The sequence below is a fragment of the Xyrauchen texanus genome, chromosome 4 (assembly GCF_025860055.1).
Source record: "Xyrauchen texanus isolate HMW12.3.18 chromosome 4, RBS_HiC_50CHRs, whole genome shotgun sequence".
Taxonomy (NCBI): Eukaryota; Metazoa; Chordata; class Actinopteri; order Cypriniformes; family Catostomidae; genus Xyrauchen; species Xyrauchen texanus.
This window is the reverse complement of record NC_068279.1, coordinates 38361061-38377773: the sequence shown is the minus strand read 5'-3', so window position 1 is coordinate 38377773 and position 16713 is coordinate 38361061. Positions and strand designations below refer to the sequence as shown.

Genomic DNA, 16713 nt, shown 5'->3' with positions numbered 1-16713 from the left:
ATATCCAAGCTGCTTTATTTTCCATACAATGAATGTTGCTGGGACGACCAGAGATGGTTTTCACCATTTACTTTCATTTTATGGATATTCTATAACTACCTCAATTTGTGTTCCACGCATGAAAGAAAGTCATACAGGGTTGGAATGACATGAAGGTGAATAAATGATGTCAGAATTTTCATTTTTGTGTGAACTAATTCGAAGTATGATCTTTTTAAACTAAGAAATACAATTTTCCACAACTATTTAAAGATGAGGTTTTTCTTGAAGCTTGACCAAAAAGACCCTCATAAATCATAGCAAAACTTGTATTTATTGAAATGTTATGGTCAAGAACAAAATCATGTTGGCTCATGTTGATTTTGACCAACAGTACATTCCATCATTGGTCTCTGAACTCAAATTTCTTACACAACTCAATATTAACTTAATATTATAATTTCTTTAGCATTACACTGTCACGTCACAAACAAATTACATAGATATTTACCACAAGTGACAAAGGGAACAAACGAAAAACGTATGGCTTGCATTCCAATATCAAATTGAACAAAAAACTTGATTTGAAGGGCTAAAAATTTCAACTATTAGCCATACTGAAGCTTATGTTTGTCCTTGTGTAGTGTTCAGTCAATGTTTGACTTAAAGTTACTCTTTACTGTTGGACTGCACACCGTAAATGTTCTGTGATGAGATCTGCTGACCTGTCTGCATCTCCTGCTGGGGCTTTCAATAATGATGTAAATCAACATCAAAGGGCCGCCAGAATGTTCTGCTCATTGGCTGTAGTTAGGTTCGGACAAGCCTCTTGTACTAGCATTTTGCGTAGATCTAATCTATTATTCAGCAGTAGTCTTGGTTCTAGTAAGTGTCTTTAACATGACCAAATTGTATGAAATAGAGGAAATAGTGATGAATAATATATTCATTGAAACAGGCTGAATATTGGTGTTTACATTTGAATCTACATTATATAGCAACAGTAAATCAGTCTTGACAGAAAATCAGGCTTTCAAGTATAATTGAGTATAAACAGAGATTATTTAGCAGAGATGGACCACTTCTATTGAAATGAATGGGAGAAATTGGAACACTCATCCAAGGAGCTCTGAGCACCCAACAGTCACGTAGAAAGGAAGTCCCGCCTTACAGTTAAAAAAATCTCACAGTTTGGTTTTCATATTATCATTGTGCATAAATACAGAAAAACAGAAAAATAATTAAACTTGAATGGAAACAACAGTTTTAATGTAGCTATATATAAAACAATTAACATGAGCAGGGGGCCTCACAAGCTCAGTATTCGTGAGTTTGAATCCAGGGTGTTCTGAGTGACTCCAGCCAGGTCTCTTAAGCAACCAAATTGGCCCAGTTGCTAGGGAGGGTAGAGTCACATGGGGTAACCTCCACGTGGTCATGATTAGTGGTTCTCGCTCTCAATGTGCCGTGTGGTAAGTTATGCGTGGATCACAGAGAGTAGCATGAGCCTCCACATGCTGTGAGTCTCCACGGTGTCATGCACAATGAGCCACGTGATAAGATGCTCGGATTGACTATCTCAGAAGCTTAGGGAACTGAGACTTGTCCTCCACCACCCAGATTGAAGTGAGTAACCATGCCAACATGAGGACCTATGGCATGCCAAATTGTGGAGCAAAGGGGATATAAAAAGAGCATGAGCAGCGAGCATTGAGCTCTCTAAACAGAATGGCAAAACCTCCTTAAGTTCAGTTTGTCTGCTATGCTGAGGTAGTAAGTTGAAAAAAAGGTTTAACAATTAATATAATGATCTTCAGTGGGGTATATTTTAACGACAGTTGGTCGATGTGTAATGGCTTGGAATAAGAGCGCTCACCGTGACTGCAGCATAACTGCCTCTTTTATCTCTTTCTTGACCTCTTATGCCAGTTTCCTGATTTGGAACCCATAATAGAGCAAGCCAACATAGACCAGAGAAACACCTATTATACCAGTCAAAAGTTTGGACACACACTCACACATTATTTATTATTGTTTTCCACAGTTTTGAATAATCGTAATGTCATTGAATCTACAAGGTGACAACCAGAAGTATTGGGTAATTCTGTATCAAATCAACTGGTGAAAGATAAATATAAATGATAATTAAAGCTAAAATATTAAACACTATGGATCAATATTTACTGACTAAGCCATTATTTTGTAGAGGGGGGTCAAAATGCCAATTTCTACCTTAAGACAAAAAAAAGCAATAGAAAGGGGCAGCATTATTTTAGCACTATTTCATTTTTACACAAAGATAAGCAGGTCTATTAAAATCAGTGGACTTCAGCGCCCCTTGTTGCATTATATTCCATTAGTGTGAGTCCAGATATTTGTATCTACATTTGTAAGGCCAAATGGTTAAATAGTTCACCCCAAAATTTAAATTCTCTCATTTACTCACCCTCATGTCATCCCAGATGTGTATGACTTTCTTTCTTCTGCAGAACACAAATGAAGATTTTTAGAGAAGAATATTTCAGCTCTGTTTGTCATTTCAATTCAAGTGAATGGTGACCAGAACTTTAAAGCTCCAAAAAGTAAATAAAGGTAACATAAAAGTAATCCATACGGCTCCAGTGGTTAAATCCATATCTTCAGAATTGATATGATAGATGTGGGTGAGGAACAGATCAATATTTATGTATTTTTTTACTATATAGATTTTTGGAGCTTCAAAGTTCTGGTCACCATTCACTTACATTGTATGTAGCTGAAATATTCTTCTCTAAAAATCTTCATTTGTGTTCTGCAGAAAGTCATACACAACTAGGATGGCATGAGGGTGAATAAATAATGAGAGAATTTTCCTTTTTGGGTGAAATACCCCTTTAAATCCTAGAGCTATTGTGCTCTCAGTGTGGTGTCAATGTTTTTTTTAAATGTCAGTTTTGTAAAGAAATTCATATTTAGACACAATTGTCTACAAAACTAAGAATGTTTAACATAGGCCTTATGATTGAAAGTTTTTTAAGATCATGTGAAACAAAGTGTCCAAACCTTTGACTACTTGTGTATATCAAAAAGTATGAATTACTTACTAGAAGATTGTCCTCTTTTTGCACACAAACAATGTTCAAAATAAAAGCTGAAAAGCTGTATGTATGTATCCAAGAAAACCAAGTGCTTTGGCAGTTTCCACAGGACAATAAAAACAATGATAATCCAAACAAAGTATCTTATAAATTTAGGTCACAAAATAGTCAACATTGTCACAGTTTCCAAATATCCCAGAGTTTCAATGACATCTTTCGCCTCCTCAGATTCAGAAACTTTGCCCCTTTTGACCTCTTTGTGTCCCTGTACAGGGGTGTTGTCTTTTTGTAGTACAAGGACATTATCCCTCATAACATCACTGACCATGCTGTAGTCCTCCCCTACCAGCGCTTTCTCCTCATCCACCTCAACATACCCCGTAAGTCCTGCAGGGGTGATGCTGACTTTTCTCTGGTCATTGTCACATTTACTACTGGAGCTCAAATGAGTGTCGGCTGCATCGTGGTCCTGAGTTTTTATTTGCAAGCCATGATAATCAATGTTAGGAAGTTGCTGAGTCACTCCCAGGACACTAAGATGGTCTATGCTGGGGGCACTTAGCTTATAGGATGTAGTCCCAGGATGGATTGTTTTAAATGTAGCTTGAATCTCAGATATGCAGCACTGAGAATCATGTCCTGGGACAACACTCTGTTCACTCTGTGTGGTATTTAGTCCCTGACTGCTGTTCTGGGTGATCTGATTGGTATTTTGAGGGATCTCTTGAGTATGATCTGTTTGAAAGTTCTCCTTCTGTTCCTCAAGATAAGCTTTCCCATCAAACTCCATTTCAGAGACCACAAGATACTCAACTTGACGCTCAGATCCATGGGTTAATTGGGGATAACCCTGAGTAATCAGAGCTCTGAAGATTTCCTCAGATTTCCCACTCTGTGAAATTGACCATATGAGGAATATATTACCTTTATTGTATCTTAACACCACATGTTAGGATTTGTGGGGTTAACACACCATTTATTGCCTGAATGTCCTCTTACTTTTTGTATTCATGATAAAATGTAGAAGAATGACCAATCAACAAATGAATCGCATGAATGAACTCAAGCAACATGGTAATTAAAATAAGATGTCCAAGAATCCATATCATTTAATAAGCTAGAAACGCTAAATGGTAGTGGGTTCTCAGTGCAGTATACCTTAAGGAGCTGAGTGTCTAAGCCATTGATCTTCGGTTCAGGAACTGTTGGCAGTAGAAAATGCTTCACACTAGAGGAGGAGAATACGAACAATATGGAAAATGAAAATATGCTTAGAGATTTAACCAGTCTGCAGCTTACAAATAATAAAAACATCTAAAATTGTCATGAAGTTCCATAAAACCTTCTAAATTTCATGGTGTTACACAATGTCAATTGATTTTCATTTGAAGTGTAATTTGTGGTATACGTGTAGCATTTCAACATATACTTCTACATTTTTAAAATCAAAAGTTGAATATGCCAAAATAGTTAATGCACTATGAACATGAACTAACAACACGGTTCTTCGTTTTTAATATGATACTGTAATTCTAAAATGAAAACTAGCCTGTAATCTCAACTGAAATACATTAAGTAGAGGAAACCTAATTGAATTGAGTAAACACAACTAAATTAAGCATGTTAAATTAACTCAAGTTAATCTCTTTATATGATTAACTTGCTTTTAAAGTGAATGCTAAATGCATGCTAATGAGAATTTCTAGGCTTTGATTAGAGTAACAGTTACTCTATGAGTTAAACCATTCTCAATATGTACCTGTCCTCAATCTCATGAACCACTCTTCACTATGAAGCATTAGGAATTATTATATCAGGGATCTCCTAGCAGAAGGATGGTTCTTAATATTATCTAGTTTGGGAAAAACTTTAGATCTTTAATGTGTAGTCATAGATAACCTTACATGGTTGTGTTGTGATGAGGTAGGATGCATGCTTACTGTTTTATCTTGACAACCAACATGCCTGCAGTCAGCAGGAAAATGAAGCCTGTTAGAGTGACAGCAAAAATCATAACCACATTCTGTCTGTCCGAGGTTTCTACAGAAAAGAAAAGAAAGTTAAAACCTACATAAAACTTTGTATTTATGTAGGTTTAATGCATTTATAGCCCAAAAGAATGTTTAATTTTTAATTAATTTAATTAATTAATTTTGGGTCACTGTTATGTAAGGGAAACTGGTGAGTAATGTAACATAATGGGTGGAGGTGTGAAAGATTGAATTTCAGTTGTTGGTATAATCTTACTGTCTGGAATCTGGATGAAAGCGGAGGGGCTCCATTCACTCCACAGTCCTTGGTCTAGTTTGCAGCGCACTTGCACGATGTAGTTCGCTCCTGGCTGAGGACTGTAAATGCTCAAATCCAACTGTTTTCCAGCACTGTATGACTATGAAAAAAGAATACAAATTGAAAGGGATATTCCGGGTTCAAAACACGTACAGCAATCGATAGCATTTGTGGCATAATGTAAATAACCAGAAAATGTATTGAATAAAAAAGAAGCAAAAAGTGGAAACATAATGATGCACTCACAGTAGGAGTGACTGGGGCCGATGCATAAACATTAAAATACTATTTCAAAAGTATAGCCACCAGACGTAAACAATATAACATGATATTAGTGTGATAAAATCACATACTACCCTTCTCTGTTTATAGTTATATCCAATTTACAACTTTGTTACAATAACAACGTAATCTAAGTAAACGTTGATTTAAACAACTGTACAGTAGAATTAACTTTAAAGGTGGTGCCACAGTATTTTTTAAATGGTAGTACCGCTAATACGGTAGTACCATAAGTTATGTTGTATGTACGGTAGAAAATATTTTTGCTAATAAAACCTTAATTTGAATCATACCTATGTCTGCATTAACATTAAGCTTTGTGCATCAATAAAAAAAAAATTATGTTTAAAATTTGCCCATTATATGGTATTGTTTATTTTTCAATGTGTGGTTTTCCCATGCTTCAAACCGTTTTCCAATTAGAAATTATTTTGGGAAAGGCATCCCAGATCAGTTTGGTAACGTCTCTGTGTGTGTGTGTGTGTGTGTGTATATATATATATATATATATATGTAATTGTGTGTATTTGTGTTTAGGGTAGTTTAATGACCCAAGATACACTGATCAGCCACAACATTAAAACCACCTGCCTAATATCATGTAGGTCCCCCTCGTGCTGCCAAAATATCTGAGAATAGTATTCTGAGATTGTATTTTTCTCACCACAATTGTACTGAGCGGTTATCTGATGTTTTTTGTTTTTCGCACTATTCTAGAGACTGTTGTGAACAATCCAGGAGATCAGCAGTTACAGAAATATTATAAAATCATACAGATACGGGTCAGGAGCTTCAGTTAATGTTCACATCAACCATCAGAATGGGGAAAATAATTTATCTTATTGATTTGGACTGTGGCATGATTGTTGGTGCTAGACGGGTTGGATTGAGTATTTCTGTAACTGATTTTCACACACAACAGTCTCTAGAATTTACTCCGAATGGTGCCAAAAACAAAAAGCATCCAGTGAGGGGCAGTTCTGCGAATGGAAACGCTTTGTTGATGAGAGAGGTCAACAGAGAATGGCCAGACTGGTTTATGGTAACTCAGATAACCGCTCTGTACAATTGTAGTGAGTGGCATGAGGGGGACTTATAGAATATTTGGCAGGTGGTTTTAATGTTGTGGCTGATTGGTGTATGTAATAGTGTTTCAAAGCATTTTTGCAATTCCATAAATCATATTTTTATAATTCTTTCATTTATTTTAATCTTTTTAAGTTATACTATCACAGGATATGTATTACTTTGTTTATTACATAACAAATGAGTGATGCAGTCAGGTCCATAAATATTGGGACATCGACACAGTTCTAATCTTTTTGGCTTTATACACCACCACAATGGATTTGAAATGAAACTGAACAAGATGTGCTTTAACTGCAGACTTTCAGCTTTAATTTGAGGGTATTTACTTCCAAATCAGGTGAACGGTGTAGGAATTACAACAGTTTGTATAGGTGCCTCCCACTTTTTAAGGGACCAAAATTAATGGGACAATTGGCTGCTCAGCTGTTCCATGGCCAGGTGTGTGTTATTCCCTCATTATCCCATTTACAAGGAGCAGATAAAAGGTCCAGAGTTAATTTCAAGTGTGCTATTTGCATTTGGAATCTGTTGCTGTCAACCCTCAATATGAGATCCAAAGAGCTGTCACTATCAGTGAAGCAAGCCATCATTAGGCTGAAAAATCAAAACAAACCCATCAGAGAGATAGCAAAAACATTAGGTGTGGCCAAATCAACTGTTTGGAACATTCTTAAAAAGAAAGAACGCACCGGTGAGCTCAGCAACACCAGAAGATCCGGAAGACCACGGAAAACAACTGTGGTGGATGACCGAAGAATTCTTTCCCTGGTGAAGAAAACACCCTTCACAACAGTTGGCCAGATCAAGAACACTCTCCAGGAGGTAGGTGTATGTGTGTCAAAGTCAACAATCAAGAGAAGACTTCACCAGAGTAAATACAGAGGGTTCACCACAAGATGTAAACCATTGGTGAGCCTCAAAAACAGGAAGGCCAGTTTAGAGTTTGCCAAATGACATCTAAAAAAGCCTTCACAGTTCTGGAACAACAGCCTATGGACAGATGAGACAAAGATCAACTTGTACCAGAGTGATGGGAAGAGAAGAGTATGGAGAAGGAAAGGAACTGCTCATGATCCAAAGCATACCACCTCATCAGTGAAGCATGGTGGTGGTAGTGTCATGGCGTGGGCATGTATGGCTGCCAATGGAACTGGTTCTCTTGTATTTATTGATTATGTGACTGCTGACAAAAGCAGCAGGATGAATTCTGAAGTGTTTCGGGCAATATTATCTGCTCATATTCAGCCAAATGCTTCAGAACTCATTGGACGGCGCTTCACAGTACAGATGGACAATGACCCGAAGCGTACTGCGAAAGCAACCAAATAGTTTTTAAGGGAAAGAAGTGGAATGTTATGCAATGGCCGAGTCAATCACCTGACCTGAATCCGATTGAGCATGCATTTCACTTGCTGAAGACAAAACTGAAGGGAAAATGCCCCAAGAACAAGCAGGAACTGAAGACAGTTGCAGTAGAGGCCTGGCAGAGCATCACCAGGGATGAAACCCAGCATCTGGTGATGTCTATGCGTTCCAGACTTCAGGCTGTAATTGACTGCAAAGGATTTGCAACCAAGTATTAAAAAGTGAAAGTTTGATTTATGATTGTTAATCTGTCCCATTACTTTTGGTCCCTTAAAAAGTGAGAGGCACATATACAAACTGTTGTAATTCCTACACCGTTCACCTGATTTGGATGCAAATACCCTCAAATTAAAGCTGAAAGTCTGCAGTTAAAGCACATCTTGATTGTTTCATTTCAAATCCATTGTGGTGGTGTATAGAGCCAAAAAGATTAGAACTGTGTCGATGTCCCAATATTTATGGACCTGACTGTATATTCATACAAATGTGTACTATAGCATGTCGATTACTTGCACAACAATGGTGAATTATCGGCATGCAATATGTGTTTTAATAGATTAACAGCCCTAATTTTTGTTTAGTTGTATATATTAACATGCTGTAAGTGCTGTAAAAATGTATTGTTTTATGTTAGTTTTTGATACGTAATGCACTGTATTACTGTTAACATATATAACCTTATTGTGAAGTGTCACCTTATTATTGTTAAACAATTGTAATTTTACAGGATACCAAAACTTTGGTGCATCATAGTTTCTTTAATTAGTGTCAATTCATCACAAATAAATCCATAATCCATATCATAAGTGCATTTTTCAAATGTTCAACTTTTTTTTTATACTATGAACCTATTATGATCTCACCTCACACTCATGGTCCTCCTTGCCTCTACTGTTCTCTATTTTTATGCAAACTTCATATTTAATTGTGACCCAGCCTGAACGCGTGTCTGCGTCCTGGGGGGGCTGCCACTGCACCAGGATGTAAGGGCTGTTCTCCCTCTGCATCAAAGTCACATTCACATTCTCTGGTGGGTGAGGCTGCACTGTGTGGAAAAAGGTGATTCATGTTAAATGACATCAAACTGAACAGATATGGTTTTCCATTAGAATCTGTGTGAGGCAGCTGAATAATACAAAATACTTACTAAATAGGAAACAAACAGGACAGGGACTGCATGAAGACTTGACCAATTGGTTAATTTTCCAAACATAACTTTAAACCAGATTATGCTTCAGCAAATTTCTGGGAAAACTTCATCAAGTATTGTAACAGGGTTTTTTGGTAAGGATTAGGGAGTGGGACTGACAGAAAAGGGTTGTGTTAAAGGGATAGTTCCCCAAAAAAATTCAATTCTATCACCATTTACTCACTCTCATGTCTTTCTAAACATGTATGACATACCAGGTAACATAAAAGCAGTAATTTATAGCAGAATGTCCAAGCTGCTCTTTTCCATGGAATGAAGGTAAATGGAGATTACGTCGAGCAAGGCTTTCTGTGAATAATTCCTTATATTTTGGTCCATTCCTTAGAGAAAGCTATCATACGGCTTCAGAAGAATTGGATTATAGTAAAGGAGTTGTATAGGCTTGTTTTATGATCCATTTTGTTCATATTGGAGCTTGACAAACTGTGTCAGAAATTGACTTTCACACCTGGATGTGATTTTCAGTGGCATTTGTAACCTTTTATTTAAACAATTAAAACATAAACTGCTTTGAATCTGATTTTGTCAATACTTAATAATTACATAAATCCTCATTGAATTTCGGGGGCATTTTTGTCTTTTTGAGTGCCATTTTTGCCACCATACCTAGCCCCCCTAAATTTCTGACCCTGTTGGTAACCCATGGCCCCCATCCAATTTCATTGTATGGAAAAGAGCCATGTTAACATTCTTTAAACTCTCTCATTTTGTGTTCTATGAAAGAAAGTCACATGTGTTTTTAACAATATGAATGATAAAACACACACAAATAAAACTTCTCATGCTTCTTATTTTTTGCACCTACTGCATTTAAAATTGTGTTTGCAGGATGCTCTACCACACAAGCACATTCAAGCATCCGTAATGGGATAGTCGATACATGGCTTGAGTTTTGCAGTCTGCAAGAGACAAACCTGTTCATCCTCTATTCATCCTCTATTCCATTCAGCTATTCTCAGCCAAAGCTGCCTCTAGTGCCACCCAGTAATTTTCCATTCTATTCAGATGCTGTAAAAGTCATCATCGTTTAACTCACAGTTACAGGTGGAAGATTTCAATGCGAACACATTTCTAGCATTGACAGAATTGGTTTGAGAGATATAACAATTTTACTAAAACCTGGATAAACAAAACATACAACGTTGCCTGCTTGAGTTCTAGAGATTACCTAACTGAAATACTAGAGTGTTAAAAAGTTTCACCATGAGGAATCTGAGCTGATTTTTCTGTGTGCACCCTTTTGTAGCAGTAGGCAAATTTTATATAGACCTTCACTATATTTAGCAAGCTGCTCACTGCACTGTGGCTCCCAGCTTAAGTGTTGTCACAACAACCCTGAAATTGGCCTCTATGGTAAAACATCATTAACCGCACAGGCATGGCCAGTATACACTAGGGATAAAAGGGCATATTGCAAGTACATAAAAAATATGCAGTTTTGTTTTGTATTTTTATTAATATGTAAACACAATAAATTAACTTACCAATATCCATAACATCTATTTCCACATATTCTGAGTAGGCTTTCCCCAGTGCATTGGAGGCCACCACTGTGATGTTGTATATGATCCAAATAGATGTGTGTCGTTTATCAAAATAGCAAGAATTGTTTCCTGCTTTATGATAATCTGGACATTCAAAGACTTCCAAAGAGCTGAAAAAGCAATACGTTTGAGGTTTAAACTTATATCTTAATTTCTAGACAGTGGATGAACTAAAATATATATATATATAATACTATATAATATATAAACTAGGGCTAAATGTATTAATCAAATTAATTAAATGACATTCCAAGTAATTCATCAAATTACACATACATCATTATTTGCTGAGAAAGCATATTTCATATAAAAAATGCATAATAATTAGAATATTTATAAATAATGTGGGAACTATAATAAATATACTGTATAATACGGATTGAAAAACAGCTTGAAATAAATTGCATTATTGTGACAGATGAATAAAACATTGTTTAGACAACAAAAAAGTGACTTAGAACTCAATATAGTCTTTGTTTTATTCTTATATATCTTGTAAGTCAGGGCCACCCTGGTGGAGAATGACACGTTCTTGCGTTCCATCAGCACTATTTTTAATTTTCGCATACCTCAGACAGACGTGTTTGGAGTGTCTCACTGGTATTCAGCATCATAAACACCACATTTTAGGACACTGTGTAAAGTAAAATGCATTGGAAACTTTGAAAGGCACATCTCAGGGCCTGGGTAGCTCAGCGAGTATTGACACCGACTCCCACCCCTGGAGCCGTGATTTCTAATCCAGGGTGTGCTGAGTGACGTCAACAGATCTCCTAAGCAACCAAATTGGCCCGGTTGCTAGGGAGGGTACAGTCACATAGGGTAACCTCTTCGTGGTTACATTTAGTGGTTCTCGTTCTCAATGGGTCGAGTGGTAAGTTGTGCGTGGATCGTGGAGAGAAGCATGAGCCTCCACATGCTGTGAGTCTCCGCGGTGTCATGCACAATGAGACACGTGACGTGATAAGATGCACGGATTGACTGTCTCAAAAGTGGAGGCAACAGAGACTCGTCCTCCACCACCCGAATTGAGGTGAGTAACCGCACCACCACGAGGACATAGTAAGTACTGGGAATTGGGCATTCCAGAATTGAGGAGAATAGGGGATAAGAAAAAAAAAAAGAAAATCATGTCTCAAAATTCCTGTATTCTGTTGCGCTTTGCCGCACCTGTTGTGCTTCCTCCCAAGTGAGTGGATGTTATTGAAAACAGCTTGAATTGCTCCTGTGTTAGGAACATCCATACTTTTATTACAGAGTAGCCTACGTATGCATCAGGGGGCATGATTAATAACATTTTTCAAGTATGCCAGCTAAAAAGGTGTAATAATGAATTGTGCAAGTGTTAGTCTGATCTCACCTCTCTTTTCTGTAATACAGGTGGTAACTGGTTGGTAATCCGCCAGTAGATCCAGGCTCCCACCAGCAAGTAAAGGTCTCTTTCTCAGGGGACCGACATCTTGTAAGTCTGGGCCTCCCTGGTGGAGAATGACCTGTGGAGATATGATATTTGAGCAGTGGAAATTATGCTATTACACAGCTGTCTGGAATACCTGATTCTGATTGGTCAGTCACAGCATTCTGCAGTAAAATATTTTGTAAAATGACCACTAAACTATATAACTAACTGTTCTTGCATGCAGCCAATTTCTTACATAACAGTGCTAGTTTCAAATCTCTTGCATTACTCTATTGTTTCTCCTTACATATTAAAATGTAATAACTAAAATCAATGTTTCATGTCTACTTATTTACTTACAGTATGTGGTCAGTAGCCATGCAAGACCAGGGTGACCTGTTCACCTTGACAGGGTTTATTTTGCGATAATAAATGACTGACTGTATCTTTCCCTTATGATATGACAAATGAGCTCCAGATTTTTAAATAACAGATAGTTTAATTAAAAATTAAAAATAACCCACAATGTAGTTTACTAAAAAGTATTTGTAGGTGTACACATTAGCATCTGTCTGAATTGGTTCCTCACTTACACATGCTGTATAAGACCCAAGAGAGGAGATACATCAGAGTCAGTGCCTGTTCTGCATCTCTCCGCATTTTTCCTGCATGAGATTCAGATGTTAACAAAGTCATTAAGGTGTCAACACCAAACACATTAAGCGCCACCTGTAGAGTTTATTTGTACTTCAAACATGAATCTAGACATGCAAAACAACCACTTAGCATGTGTAAACACCTCCTTAACACAACAACTGAATGCAGTAAGAGAAAAGGTCGATAATATGCACAAATACATTGAATGCACAAATACATTGAATACAATTGTGAGCAATTAATTAGGGCTTATTTCTATTTCACTGTAAAAAAAAAAAAAAAGAAAAGAAAAACAAAATATTTTGCATTTTAGTTATCATAACTTCAAATGTAGCATCAGAATAATTGCGCTGGAATGATCTGGTTGAGATTAGTTTCTGTTAGCTGGACTTGTTTTATTGAATTTAGAAAAACTATTCAGGTTAAATCAAAAATATCAAATTTGGCTCACAAATTTGGATTCCCAGGATGCACTGCAGTGTGAATAAATTACATGAATTCATGTAAATTAAATTAAATAATCATATAATCAATTGAACTCCTATTTTTAATTTGAACTGAAGTAGATAGAACTAAGAAAGTTAAGTGTTTAAACAACCTTCACTCTTAAATTGACACAACTTAAAGTTTTAAGGCAGCACAAAAAGTTTTTTGAATTTGACAGTGTTAACAAAAATATACTTTTGTTGAAGTAACCTAATTTGTCAGGTCAATTTATTTGGAATAATTTGAATTTGAATTGACTAAAACAAGTTGATTTTAGCACATTTTTAGATTACCTCACAAACACTTTTACAGTGTGTGAACAAAACCTTTCTCTTGAGGCCTGTTCAATAAAAATGTATTTATACATGCACATTTAACAGTTGTAAATCACTGGCATGAAACCACATTCTTACTAGATGTTATATAAAATGTTTTATAAAAATAGTTTTTGTCAGGTAACGTAAACAATATTTCATGTTTCATGTGGTAAAATCTTAATTAACTGGTTTTATTCAATTCAAAAAATAAACTACACGGGGTTACACCAACAAAAGTCCTTTTCAAGATCAGGTAATGGCTTCCTCATACAGCTGCACTAACACACTTTTGTTGGTGAAGTTATCAGATCAAACCAGAAACTAAAAACTGCTCATGGAATGAACACTGAAAACATATGAGGTTTTTTGCAGAATGTAACCTAAAATGGGAACAAAGTGATTTTCAATTGTTCCAGAGTGAAAACATTATTTTTAAATGCTGGTAACCAGTTGTAACCGGTTAATTTTGTTCCAATATTTTATTTTAAGAAATCAAAGGCCAAGGTTTCTATCACAGAAGATGTTTGGTTCTACACCACTTCATGTTGCCTGAAAAAATTGAACATGTGTTTTGATCCTGAAGGAAACTGCTGCATCACAAATGTTTTTGTCTAATTGCCTGTTGTGGATGAAGCATTCTCTGAATGAAGATCTTTTTAACAACTATGTTTAAATACTACATATACTGTACATGCACAGCTAATCCAGATACAATGAAAACATTATTAGAGGTAAAAAGGACATGTCTCAGTTGTGTCCAAGTCTTCACTGAATTATTCAAGTGGCGTGTTTCATACTTTTTTTTCCAGACCAGGTTGCTTGTTTATCTTGTGAGATCTGGCAACACAGCAATTGAGGTTTCAACCATCCCTTAGCACAGAGTACTCTCATTTGAAAAATAACATTATACATTAACTGTTCTTTTATTTTGTTCTAACCCATTAACATTGGGAAGGGAATCTGCAGATCTTCTGAACCGGAACGAAAAAAATACAGGCTCTGAACAAACCAAAATGAAAAACATAACATTTTTGTCCTTGGTTCATACTGCAGCAAATTAATATGAACACACACATCCTGATCATAGAAGTGATGTCTAATGATTGTATTTCTGAAAGGATGGAAAGGTACAAGGTTACAAACACTTGAGAGTTGGGCTTGGCAAATGCATGCAGGTACAGAGCGGTGACTTAATGGAAAGTTACAGCCTTGGAGAAGGATGTACTCCAGAAAGAATGATTGGAGAGAAATAGATTTCTCTGCTACAAAGACAAATGCTCTGTTTTTGGATCATTTTTTATACACACATTGTCGCTGTATCTCGTAGTGATCCAGACACCTGTAAAAGAGTTATTTTCAGCTTGGCAGTATACATAAAAAATGCAAGAGTCTAATATTTTACATATACTACAGTCCTAAAAGATTGTGGGAAAAACAGCAAACTAATGGAAGTTTTCAAGATATAGCATAAAGTTGTTTATGGGAGCAGTTTATCCTTTTCACTCACCCCCAAATCAAACACACACAAAATGAATAGATGGGTCATCATTAAAAGACAGAGTAATGAGCTGCACTACCACAACTAATTCACTACTACTGAGATAATGTCTCAATGAATTGGTATTTTGCAGTTGTCTCCAAAGCGCAAGTCTTCACCTTAAAATCTGTTTGTATGCTGCATGGTCAAAACGATACTGGGAAAAACTGCAATTAAGGTCTTTAAAAAAAGGCCAAATAAGAGCCAGTCTCCTTGGGTCTCTCCTCAAGGGACCAATTTTGCCAAAGCATTCTCACTGATAACAATGTGATTGCCAGAAGCAAACACATACAGTATTGCTTCAGTAAGCCAAGGCAGGTCAGACAGACAACCCATGATCCCAGGTGAACTCAGCTGAACCATAAAATTTACTGATTATTTTGGAGATTATATATATATATATATATATATATATATATATATATATATATATATATATATATATATATATATATATATATATAATTATTTTATTATATAAATTTTTGTAATTTTTTATAGGTTATTTAATACATAATGGATCTATACCTTCTTAAAACTGCAATGTGACAAATGTTTTGTCAGGTCATCTAAAAATGTGTTTCATGCTGTTATAGCATCTAAATGAACTGGTTTATGAAGTTAAAAATATTAACGAATGACTGGATCAGTCTGACAAGGTTCAGGTCAAATAATGATAGGGTAAATTATTATGTTATTATAAACATAAACAATAGGCTATTAAATAAGAACACATGACATTGAACATTATTATGTATAAAGAAGTATAATGCATTTGAAAGTTTAAATCTCAAGCAAGTATACATTTTTCTTTTGGTTAATATGGCTACATACATGCACAGAGTAGTAGCTCTTTAAAGAAGACTCACCTGTATCTGCCAAACCCTTTTGATCAAAATTACATACACACCTGGGACTTTCCCGTCTTCAATATACGTGCTACATTTTGAACTGCTGCGCTGTGGAAACAGTCTTTGCGAACCGAGGTCAAGAGACGAAGCTTCCCAAAACACAGTGCATTATTAGAGTGTCAGCAGGACCAATACACTGTCAACCTGCAGTCCTGCTGAATCTCCCGTTACACACACACACACACACACGCACACACACACACACACACACACACGCACACGCACACACACCCCGCCCTAAAGCCGCAGGGAGAGTTGCACAGCACATGACGTTTGCCAGATACACTCGTTCCTGCCAGTGACAGTGTGAGTCGGATCTAACTGCATATTATTTACAGTGCAGATATAATACATAAGTGAATTACAGAGAAATTAAAAGTTACACCATTAGTGCTTGTCACTGTTAGTGATCTGGCAAATAAGGGTCTGTTCATTCCGAACGCGTTTTAGCGTCCGTCTGTCTGTCTCAGACGCTATCATAAGTTTGTCTTTCACACCTCTTTTTTATAATGCGTCCAAATCCCAAACACTGTGATAATTTCATTAAGCGCTGCATCGCACTGATGTCAGT

The 16713-nt window shown here is 36.4% G+C and overlaps 1 protein-coding gene across 1 annotated transcript; it reads right to left on the bottom strand.

The window, feature by feature from the left end:
• Positions 1-316: 316 nt before the first annotated feature.
• LOC127642894 (prolactin receptor-like) lies at positions 317-16287 on the bottom strand. Its single transcript, XM_052125332.1, has 9 exons — positions 16142-16287; positions 12828-12899; positions 12196-12328; positions 10776-10945; positions 8945-9126; positions 5304-5445; positions 4997-5096; positions 4215-4284; positions 317-3948 (listed from the first exon to the last, which is right to left on the bottom strand). Exons 2-9 carry the CDS (start codon positions 12892-12894, stop codon positions 3214-3216), a joined length of 1599 nt encoding a protein of 532 aa, XP_051981292.1. The 5' UTR covers positions 12895-12899; positions 16142-16287; the 3' UTR covers positions 317-3213.
• Positions 16288-16713: the final 426 nt, after the last annotated feature.

Coding starts and splice junctions, on each gene's coding strand:
- LOC127642894 (XM_052125332.1), bottom strand. CDS start 12,894: ATGCGGAGAGATGCAGAACAGGCACTGACTCTGATGTATCTCCTCTCT. Junction 12,329..12,827: donor TTGGGTCTTATACAGCATGT/GTAAGTGAGGAA, acceptor ATATCTCCACAG/GTCATTCTCCACCAGGGAGG. Junction 5,097..5,303: donor TTTCATCCAGATTCCAGACA/GTAAGATTATAC, acceptor TCTTTTCTGTAG/AAACCTCGGACAGACAGAAT.